This window comes from Lepidothrix coronata, unplaced genomic scaffold (assembly GCF_001604755.1).
Source record: "Lepidothrix coronata isolate B3197 unplaced genomic scaffold, Lepidothrix_coronata-1.0 Scaffold142, whole genome shotgun sequence".
NCBI lineage: Eukaryota > Metazoa > Chordata > Aves > Passeriformes > Pipridae > Lepidothrix > Lepidothrix coronata.
In genome coordinates, this window is record NW_016690322.1 from 1555226 (window position 1) to 1567482 (window position 12257).

The following is a 12257-nucleotide window of genomic DNA, read 5'->3' on the forward strand; positions in this document are numbered from 1 at the left end:
CTCCTGCATCCCCGACAGGGGTAAACAAAGTCATTTTATAACTCCCTTGGCAGCGGCAGCAGAAGGAGCCGCCGACAGGAACCTGCTCCGCTCCAGCCGCCCTGGCAGGGGAAAGAGGCTGCCAAGGCCTCTAGTCGCCAAGAAAATTACAATATGATAGTCTTAATTACACTAATTGCGTTTCCTGGTATTGAGGCAGGATTAATATAGCATTTCTTATGCTAGATTTCATAAACACAATTGGTTTTAGCCTAACTCTTCATAATTGTATTTCACAGTTCTTGCAAACAATTAGCCACCAATTATGTTAATTCAGTTTTGCAGATGACTGATAAACACTCCAAATATCAGAATTCTCCCTCAAGGGAGGCAAAGTACTTCTAACTTAAGTAACCTTAATGATGCCTCAGTGAAAATCCTGCAGGCAAATCACCCAGTGGCACTTGCTTGTCATTTCCATGTTGGTACCAAAGCCTAGAAGAACTTCCACCCAGAGGAGAGTCATGCTTGGAACAGCTTTGGAGAGCTGAGTAACTATCTGAAGGTGAAAAAATTACCATATTTATATTTGTATGTATTTATACATCTCTATTTTTATATAAATATATACATACACACACAGAGACACACATACTCTCATAACACAAATGCTTGGCATAGAAATTAAACCTGCTTGAGCTAATGTAAGTCTCAAGGCAACAGGTGCTGGGATCTGGACTGGAAGGACCTCATTAATGTCTCACTCCCACCCTACTCATCATGGTCCCACCATCAAACCAAAAGGCTCTGGCTCACACAATTGAGAATGGCAGGCATTGTGTTTCAGTCCCCTCTCCAGGCACAGCTCCAACATTCAGAACAATCCAGCTAGAAACGTTCAAAAATGTTATGATGAGATAATATCGTCTGCTGAGACAAAAATAGTCTTTTATCACGTTATGCCGAGGTCATCTGGAGCGGCTGAGCCAAGATGGCATTTGAAGAGCCTGACCCTCGGCAGCAGCAGGCGGGACAACCAAAAGCCTACGAGTTTCTAGGAATTTTAGGCCGGGTTTTTACAAATAACACAGTAGAGCCTCACTTAATGTGCACGTCACTTAAAAGGTGAAGTTTGCATAAACAGTACACAGATAGTTATAGGCCACAAGGTCACTTATGAAACTCTGCTCGAAAGCTGTACAGATAAAAAAAAAAAAAAAACCAACCAAAACACCCACTTATTTTAAGCTAAAAAAATTGCTAACTCTTGCTTGGCCAGCACTGGTAATACCAAAGCCTTCCCATACCATAATGATGAGAACATTTTGCTGACAAAGCCTTACACCAAGGTTTCTGCACAGGTTCCTCAGCTTCCTTCTTCTATACCTGCAGGGTCACAAGCCCTTCACTTGCCATAAGAAGCAAAAATAAACCTTGCTGATGAATAATTTGCAATCCTTCCCATGCACACTAGGTTAACGTGGTTCTGTACTACTAAATATTTTACAAAACCTCCTATGGAGGGTACCATCAGAGAATTAACACAAACCCAGAGGAGGAAGCACTGCTTCTGCCAACCCATCCACGCTCAAGTGTTCCCCCATCCCACTCCCAACAGAAACAAGAGGAATAAACTTACAGGGAAAAAAAGGCAGCAGCAAGAAAAAAAAACATCCACAAAACACACCATCAAAACTGTTGTTAATAATGTAATCAAGAAGTCAAGAAGTCATAAGCAGTAATCAAACACAGCTTATAAACAAAGCATGTGCAGAACCCTGAAGCTTTACATTATAACACATGGGGCAAATTAATAAAAAGTTAAATTGCACAAATTATGACAGAACTTGGTCTTTGTTTAACATTGGAAAAAAACAACAAAACTCCCACTCATCTCCAGGAGTAGCTTGATTTTTAAGCAGAATCTGATTCTCTCTAGCCCACAAGGAAATGAAAAATGAAAATTAAGTCTTGCGCTTAAATGAGTAAATCACAGTGTAGGTTTATTTGTTTCTAGGATATTTGAACTAAATAATCTGGAATACTAGATCAGATTCTAGATTTACTGTTCAAAAACTATTACTGATACGACTGGATGGCAGCCTACAACTCTGAGGTTGTCCAAAGTTAGCAATTTCACACTGAATAATGTGGTTGAATGGGGTCTTTTTCCTTTCCTTCTTGTTTTGAAGCCAGTGATGCTTGCATGACAAAAATGACTCAGCAATTTGTTTCTGCTAATAACATCTATTCTTCAAACCTATATTAACAAGCATGAATTCATTACACAGAAAATGACCTGCTGATGTCACAGGCACAGAACCCACCCTATTGCAGTGACCACAAGAAAATACTGGTGCAGAAGGAACAAATAACGCTGTTAAAGATATGATCACACAAACTGTATCTAAATATAGCAGAGGTTAGACTGTCAGAGAGTGAAAGCTACCCAGCCCAAGAAATCTGACAACAGCAGAATCAACAGCTAATTCAATACAGCTTTCAACAACCACTATGTTTTTTTTTTCTTATGGTGAAAATAAATACAATTTAAAATTTAGCAAAACCAACAATCTCATTTACATCCTTCACCATTTGAATTCATTATTATTACTTAGCCAAGTTGAGATTTGTTTCAAAAATAGAAATAAGAAACATAATGGTAAAAGCCATGCAATGATTCTAAGTGACAATGTGCTTCATCCCCATCCCCAATCCACATCTCCTACATCAACATTAACCTTACACAGGTTAAAGAATAAAAAGTGTAGGAAACTAAACATTTGCCTATGAGGAGGAGTAATAGAATTTAACAGAATAGAATTTAATAAAGATGATAGAATAATTTTGTGACTCCTCTGCTCAACAAATATAATTGCTTCAGATTAAGAAAAATGACTACAATTGTTTTACTAACTCAGCACTGTAGCTGCACTAATACACTGTAAAAGGACTAAAAGAACTGACTAATGGGTTTGCAAGGTCTGCAGCCTGAGTAAACTGGGAAAAGAATGTGGATCTTGGACTTTAAAATCCTGACACCATTAATTGGAATGCATTGGGTCTGCACTTGGAGGATTATTTGTCTTTGAGCAGGGCTGACACTGACAACTCCAGCATTCCTGCAGATATCAATGAGCTCACAGAGCACCCCTGTGCTTTGGGGAGAGATCCAGAGATACTGGGAGACTTTTCAAAATTGATAGTATGGTGTATGAGACAGCCTTTCCAAGTGCCCTTCAAATTAGTTTGAATGTACCATGTTTACTGATTCTGTCAGACATATATATATATATATGTATATATACACACGCATACTCACACAAGTAAAATAAGGACAGACGCAAACCCCAAATACAAGTCCTGCATATTTACAAACCCAAAAAAAGTCTGAAATTATAGCCCAGACCATATGTTCTAACATTAGTCTTTCAAGTCTGCTGTCCTAATTCTAGAGATAAATGCTTTTCCCAGCAGCAGATTCTTAGACATTCCAAAAAAAAAAAAAATAAAAAAATTTCTTTTTAGCAAAGGACAAATTTCAAGAACTACTTCTCTGCTCATTTAGATGCTATTCTGCTGAGAAGCAAGATGCTTCATTTTTATGTAAGTGCAAACTGGAATGGTTGAAATCTTAATTTACTTCTCACCCTGCTGGTGACTCGGCCCCTGCCCATCTCCTGGGCCAAAGCTCCTCTGCCCAGAGGCCACGTCAGCAGGACATGGCACTGGCTGCCAGGTCCCATCCCAGGGCAGTGGCTTCCCCAGGGACCAGGCTGCAGACCATTAGCAAGGGTCTCACAAAAGTCATAGTGTTTCGAAAACATTTCCAGTTCCAGCTGTACTGCTCTTCCTTTCTCTCCTCACAGTGTATACAGTAAAACATTCAAACTTTGGGATTTGGAAAGATTAAGCCAAATTAAAATTTAGTTACATGCCAAGTTTCCTTTTTCTTTTCTCTTGTGTCAGAGGAGCTGTAATAAATAACAGCTACCAATTTGTAAGGGAGTAGATATTCCACAGAGCAAAGCTACTAGTGCAGGTGCATCTGGTTCAAGATTTAATAGCACACATGCAAAATAAATTTCCATGATTATTCTTAGCATTATCGGCTTTAAAATGGAGAAGCTAAGATTATTCTCACAGTAAACAAAGCATCCCATTGTTTACTCTTGGCTTCTTACATGGTTTCCTATACTTGATTGTAGTGTGCTAAAAACAAAGTCCATGAGATGAGTGGAGAATGGAGGTATGATCTCACTGACAATAACATGGGAAAAATCTACTCTGGAAAAAGCCCTTTGCTCTCTCTTCTTAGATTTCAACACAAATTTCACCAAGGTATAAAAACCTGGAAGTTATTTATTGCATATGGAAGGATAAATGCTGCACCATCAGGACTATAGTTTTCTAAGGTGACCAAACACTAAAAGGCCAAAGCACCCATCTCTGACATACAGGTAGTCACCAAAAATACCAGAAATAACACAAAGGATAAAAGGTTACACCGCAAATTCTGGTATTTTCTGATTAACAATTGGGCAACTACGTGAAAATAAAAGAATAGTATCTATTATATGATTAAGTATTAACAACTGGTGGTTTATAGCTACAGCTTCGAAAGACTACGGAGTGCACCATGGATATCATCCCAACAGGAAAAGCACAACTGAGCCCAGGTCTGGGGATGTGCCCATGCTACAGAGCTGAGCTTGTGGACACTCCAAAGCTGCCCAAGACAGAAGGTGGTCACAGTGCCTCTAAAGGATGATACTGACTGTTGTTATGAAAAGCAAATATTTTGGCCAACACAACAAAGGATGGTTAGACAGGAATTACAGTGACACGGGATTCTTCCGGATTAGAGTTCTCGGCCACAGCTTTGTTCTGCAGGATGCTTGTGCAGATAATTTCTCATTTGTCCATTACTAGAAAGAACTTTAATAAATCAAAAACTTATTTAAATGTGTTGATACACCAAGGAGACCAATGGGTATTGCAGGCCTGGCTTTCCCATCAAACATTAAACCTAGACACCAAGTACTATAAGTCAAGCAAGACGACATAAATGAGTAGTAAGAGTTACTTTTTAAAACATAATAGGATGAAAAGGGCCTTTACTGTAAAACAGAAAGAAACTGAGCCAAAACTTAATAAACAAAGTGTAAACAAAAGCTATTTAATACCAAGAGCTGTATTTTAAAACACCACCACACAGATCGTTTTGCTCCAAACTCTAATGACCAAAACAGTCTGAATGAAACTACATTTCCTACAGAAAGTTTTCCATCCCGTGCAACCAGCCTGCCCACCAGCACGTAGGTGGAAAGAGTCAAAACACTTGGGAGAAACAAGCAGAAACAAAAATCAGAGCCTACCCTGCATTTCACTCTCCATTCCCTGACAAAGCCAAAGCACATCCATCCTGTCCTGCTCCCATGCACCTTGGTATGTGCCCCGGAGCCCTTTCCATGTCCCAGGAACATGCCTGACCACACGCATTTCCCAACTACCATCAGACAGAAGACACAAGTGAAAAAGGACTCTATTTCTTCCTGCTTTGCCAAATTTAATGTTCTAATCCACGCAGTGCTTTGAAGCATATTTTGAAAACAGTAATAAATTTATTTAAACTTAACCAAGGGACAAATTCTGATAATTCAGAAGATGCTCTGGACAGAAGCAGGTACTGAACTAGACAGACCCCAGCCCCTGGCTCTCATCTATGCAGGCAGTGCCTGCCCTGAAGGGCCCAAAGAACCTTCCAGGTGCAGATTTCACCAGTTACCCTTTATTAAAGTGTATTTCCAGCCTTCTGTAAACCTCTCCAAAGCAACGTGATTTCAGGTGCCACTGTTATTTCATCTCAGACTGAAACCGTGCCAGTTCCACCCATGAGGAATGCAACACCTGCCTCTGCACCTGCAGAGCAATGGAACAGGCACTCTGAGCACCAGGTAAACCTGCAGCACTCCAAACACAGCCAGTTAACCTGTGCCTGTATTTTTTTGTTCCACCTCCTTCAGCTTTTTTCACCCCAACCTCTGACCTGAGTGACTATCTGGTCAAGACAGGTGATTCTCCCCCCTGCTCTGCTCTTGAGAAACCTCACCTAGAATACTGCATCCAGCTCTGGGGCCCCCAACTAAGAAGAATGTGGAAGAAGGATAGAGTCCAGAGGAGGGTTAGGAGGATGATCAAAAGACTGGAGCACCTCTGCTATGGAGACAGGCTGAGAGTTGGGGCTATTTGGGCTGACAAGAGAAGGCTCTGGGGATACCTTAGAGCCCCTTCCAGTGCCTGAAGGGGTTCCAAGAGACGTGGAGAGAGACTTTGGCATTTAGCAACAGAACAATGGTTATTGCAAAGGTAATGGTTTCAAACAGAGAAGGTAGGTTTAAATTGGATGTTAGGAAGAAATTCTTCCCTGTGAGTGTGTTGAGACCCTGGCACAGGTTGCCCAGAGAAGCTGTGGCTGCCCCATCCCTGGAAGTGTCCAAGGCCAGGTTGGACAGGGCTTGGAGAGACCTAGTCTAGCAGAAGATGTCCCTGCCTACAGCAGGGGGTGGGAATGAGATGATATTTAAGGTCCCTTCCAACCCAAACCATTCAGTGAATCTCTGACCAACCTTTTCCCTTGTGTGTGCCCGTCACCGCTCTCATCTTGGCGCCCTTGTCCCCACCAGTAACACACCACAGGTATTGCTCATTGCTTCTACCATGTCCCATCTATTTTCAACTCTTTCCTTCCCTGCAAGAAACTGACTCACTTCCTCGTTTCAAATCTCATACCATAAAGGGGAAAAAAAACACCAAACAAGCAGACTTTGTTTGGTTTGCTTAGACTACACCAACAGCCTTATTTCACTGACATACACACTCTTCCTACACAAATATACAGCTGTTCAACCTTTAATAGTATCCATTCCTTTGCATTACCACACTAAACCACACCCACCCAGCAAATTAAGGGAATAATAATTCCAGGAAATCTTTCATTTGAGAAACCACTGCTAGATTTTTAGCATACTTCTGCCCTTTCTCTCAAGTTACTCACTTTTAGAGCCACAAGAAAAGCAGCACTGAAATTTAGTGCTTGCATTCTTTGTTTTGTAAGATAAGAACAAGCAAGGGCTTCAAGTTCAGCCTCAATGGCAAAACACTTGAAAACATCACTTGAAAGAAATATCAGTATTAGTAAACTGCCTATGTTTTTATCCTATTTTCATTTCAAAATGTAACCACCCAAAGGCAATTTACGTTCTTGTTTACAACACAGATGTTAATGCTTCAGCATAGCTATAAGCCCTCTATGCCATTGCACATCTGTACCTTGTCCTTGAACAAATCACAAAAGCCAGTTTAATGCACAGCCTTGTTTACCCTGTGCAAGGGTGAATTCCCCTTGTTCAAGGCCAGAACTAAAGCATGTTTTTTTCCCATTAGTATATATGTTTTCTTTTCAGACAAAGTTCGTGCTTCACTATCCCAAACCTTGTGCTGGCATACTGAACAAAGGCTAGAGGTGAGTTTCAAGTGTATTTCCAGCAGCATGGGTTAGGCAGAATATACCAGGAATTCCAATTTTTATTCTGTCAGCTGCTTTTCTGCTACCTATTCTTTTACCCTTGTTACAGGCTTTTTGCAGCTTTACATATATACAGAAAATTACAGAGCAGAAAACTCAGTTTGGTTGCTTTGTGGCAGAAAATGAGACCCCAGCTTGAGGATGATTCAGATGGATGGCAACAAAAAGGACATTTAGCAATAATTGAGCAGTTCTGTGTGATCAATGGATAGAAGCTTCACGCAGTCTGCATACTCTGTACGTATGTATTTCCAACATGTGAGTGACAAGCAAGGTCAAGTGGCACCAGAATAATCATTCTGTCCATATTATTCATAGCACAGTGGGTATGACAGCTTGGCATTATTGCCTTTCAGGATGAAAAAGCTCTGAACAGATTCTCAAGTACAGCTTCACTGCCCCAAACTATGCACAAACTGTCCATTTGTGAAGTGTGAATGACAATTCTCAGGCAGCAACAGAAGTTCCTACCAAAGATCTTAAGATAATGGCTAAAAACATCACTCTTCAGTAGGGAAAGGGGAATTTCCTGAACATGTCATATTTACCCGGGATCTATTTATTCCGAAATTCAGAAAGCAGAATACTTTTTTTTCTTTAAATACAGAGAGTTGTTTCAGTCCCATTCTACAGTTGATCAGATCCATATTCTCACCCTTTGCCATATTTCATTTAGTGAGGTTTTACCCCAAAGCACTCACTAGCAGCAATCTTTCATATAAAGGAAGTAGAAGGTCCACAGTTAATAGTTGAGCAAAGAAATGGGTGAGGATATGCCCTGCCCTTGTCCTTTTCTTGCAGAGCTAGCAACAGTCAAGACCCGACTTTGTGAAAAATTAAGTGGAAAAAATGTGAAAAGGAAATGAAGTATTTAAAGTATTGACGCATTTATGAAGTATTTATTATCTGTCAAAACTTCATATAAAGAGCAGCTCTTAAAATACTGATGATACAGCACATAAAGCCGTTTCATCTCTCAAAGATACTGAACTAAGATCCTAAATCAGCCTGCCCTGAACCACCCACAGAGGCACAGCTCTGCAGTCAGAGCCCAGAGCTCAGTCTGGGTGGTTGGCAGCACAGGGCGAGCAGGGCTTCCCTCCCCTGCTCCCCAGGGATACTGGGAGTCCCAGAGGAAGTACACTAATACTTTGTCATTAACACACACAGGGCTTAAAAGGAACAAAGACTGGTCATGTAATCGCACACAAATAAAGGATGTGCTTTATGTTTCTGCTTCGTAACACAGCCCAGGTGGCCAGCCCCAATATTCAGCAAGCACTCAGGTGTTTAACAGCCCAGCACGTGCCTCCTGCCCCCACAGGCAGTGCCAGGCCTCGGGCTTCCACTTGATTCAGCTTCCAGCAACTATTAAAAAATTAATCTCAATTAATCCCAAACATTCCCCTTCTTTACTCCTTTATTTGGCTGTTGTTACCAAGGCTACAAAAGTCACATACCACAGCATCTCTTTTATCGCATGGGGCAGTGGAGGCAAACCCTGAGGAAGTCAGCTGACAACACAAGTCCTGGTGAGAGCACCTGGAACTGCTCAGACACTTCCTTAAATAACCTGATGTGGGGACTGTGCACTGAAGGGCTTGATTTTTTCAAAAGACCAGATTTTTTGTATTTTTTTTTTACTTATTTTCTCTTTAAGTTTGTCCTCTCAAGGAAACCACAGACCGTCTCCATGCCCACTGACCAACCGAACTTCTCCCAGCCACTGTCGTTTCCAAGAGCTGCTTAATTCAGCCCAACACAGTGATCTATGGGACTTGCAAATCAGCATCTTAAACAAGTCACCTCCAGCTACAAGCAAACAGAAAATAGGAATGGAGAGAGCACTTGCTGTAACACATTGCACCTTCGATTACCAGTACACACTTATTCCAGTTTTATAGTATTTAGGGGGTAGTTTCTCAGGAGTACTTTTATTTTTAAAGTTTCCACTGCTTATGTTACTGGTGCAACCCTGAGGAACTAGAAAAAGTTTTTGTATTAAGTATTTCTTAATACAAAACAGAGATATTCAGATGTGCATCTATTCTTTCTGGTTTAAAACAGTGATTACTCAATTAGTAGCTAATTACACTTCAGGGTGTTTAAAACAGAGGATTATTCCAACAGAAGTTTTCCTAAAGCAAGTACCTTTCTTCCAACTTTGAGAAGACAAATGAAGATACACTGACTTCTTTTTCTCTGTTGTTTTTGCTTCAGTCCTCTAAAGCACAGCATCACCACTCATCCCCATATACACCACAGCTGTGCAGCTAAACAGGGTCCTGGACACCAAGGAGTGGCTCAGAGGACTTCCAGAACAGGCTCCAGGGGCACAACCTGAAGATTTCAAGCTTCTCAAGAAGTCATATGTAAAAAAATGCTACAAAAATTTCTTTACATAAGCAAAATTAGCTGTCCCTGCAGAACAGTCACACGCCAAAGGGAAGAGCAGCTTTCGTATATCCTGAAGAATTTAGTGTAACCGAGCCACAACATCTCAAGTTTTTATTAACAGTGTTCACTCCCTGAACTCAAGAGAATCACCCAATTTATAATAAAGCAGCCCTTCATACTGTGAATATTTACAAGCACATCTTATGTCATAACACTGAATGCGTGGCACTAAGGAAAAAGCGAGTATCATCCGTTCCACAGGGAGCCACCAACTCACAGGCACTGCCCAAAAAGAGACTTTCATGCTGCCTTAATACAGTGCTAAAATTATTCTGTATCTTGCTAGTCATAGTGCACTGGGGGAGCAACAGAAAATGCATCATTATTGTCCGAGTGCTGCCCTACATATAGGGAATACATTAACCTTTAAACACACAAAATACTCTGTCATGGGGAAAAAAGAGACACTAAGTTTTGTGGAGCAAGGAGGTGTGTAATATCCAAAAACACTGCACACAAATTAAGCCTTTTATAATGAGCACAGGAAAAACAGAACTGTCACGAATCTCAATCTTAGTATATTTGCTGGCTGATCTCTTCTGCAATAGATCACTATTACCACTATTTAAATTCCAAATTGCACTGTGAAAACAGCTTTACCAAAATAAAAATAAAAAAAATACACAAAACAAAACAAACAAACAAACAAAACCAAACAAAACCAAACAAAACCAAACAAAACCAAACAAAACCAAACAAAACCAAACAAAACCAAACAAAACCAAACAAAACCAAACAAAACCAAAAAAAAACAAAACAACAGGAATACAGTCAGGTGCTCTTCTGTGTTTGAAGCACGTACTTATTTCAGCAATAAACATATTTTACAATAAAGTAGGATTTGAAGCTTTAGCAGGTAAAGACTACCAAGAATTTTCAGACTGAACTTAAAGGGTGCGTACAAATAAACATGTGTACTTCGGTGGTCAATACTGCAGCTCTAGCAAAAAAAAGGAGACTATTTTATGTTACAAATTCTAAATCAATTTTATGAAAGACTGCTGATGAGTAGCAAACAAGCCCCATTGGCACAAACATGTTAAATTACTGGGAATACAGAACCAGGAGGTTTCAAGTTGCATTCATTTAAATACACTGTCTGAACACCACTTTGAGCAAGAGCAAAATTATAAATAAATGGTGTCATAATTATATTTGTAATGGAAATCTTTAATGTACTAAGCCAGAATAAAGCATTCATTTCAAATAAAAGGAGTAGCCAACTTTATTCCTCTGTTAATTGCCACATGGACCAATTTCTTACCACACAGCATGTTGGCTATAAATCTCAACAAGCAGTTTTAAATTGCTGTTATTATTGCTCATCAAGACCAAATAATCCTGGATGGTGTTCAGGGAAGCTTCTGTAAGGTCTATCTCAAACAACTATTAATTCATCATTTCCATGGGGATGGAACTACAAGCAACAACCACCCACTCCTCCACTTTCTAAGTAGGAGGGGGCACAGAAAAGATGCAAAGAGACTGCAAAATGGGACTGACAAATAACTAACAAATAAATTCTAGAGAAATCTCCTAGACTTCCAAGAAAGTCATGACTCATTCTGGAGATATTAAACTCCTAGAATACATAGAGCAGCCACGTCTGCAATTTCTCATTCCTAAGTGCTTCAGTATATTTTCAGAACTGCATATCCCATTTTTGGGGAGATGACAGAATAGTATTCCATAATGCAAGCAATGCTCATCCACATATTCCTGTATCCTCTTACCTTGGATGCACTGGAGGGTTCCATCCTCAGCCCTTATTGTAAAGGTTTCACCTGGATTAACTTGAACGAAAAAGACCTGCAGAAAGAAGAAAAAAAAAAATTTGTTTCGCTGTGATCTTCAAAAATGAATTTTCCCCAACACAAGTGTGTTATCCTTTCTCTGGAAGAGGCGTGGACTGAACAGACTGGTACACCACATCTTTGGGTACCAGCAGGGTGCAAGAGCAGGTAGAGATTTGAAGTCCACCTACCCGTCTACATTTCGAGAGCTGAAATGAAGATGTAACTTGGTGGTGCACAGGTGGGAATTATGGCTTTGGGATCCACACCAAACTCTTGAGAGTGTGTTTAACTTGGCCAAATGCTGACAGCTAAGGACATAAATCTTCAGATCATTGGCACACGAGAGCCGAGAGCACACGTAACAAACTTAAGGCAGCACCAACCCATGCTGGGATTTCAAGTTCACAGGAATAGAAGTTTTTTTGCCATGTAAGGGA

General features: G+C 40.3%; 1 protein-coding gene across 2 annotated transcripts in view; it reads right to left on the reverse strand.

Annotated features, from left to right (window-relative positions):
* Positions 1-12257, reverse strand: part of FNDC3B (fibronectin type III domain containing 3B) — a 191794-nt gene that overhangs the window by 134294 nt on the left and 45243 nt on the right. For both annotated transcript variants that reach the window (XM_017827764.1, XM_017827765.1), the window contains one exon: positions 11758-11833. In XM_017827764.1, the coding sequence (XP_017683253.1) occupies positions 11758-11833 (76 nt within the window). The remainder of the gene's footprint in view (positions 1-11757; positions 11834-12257) is intronic.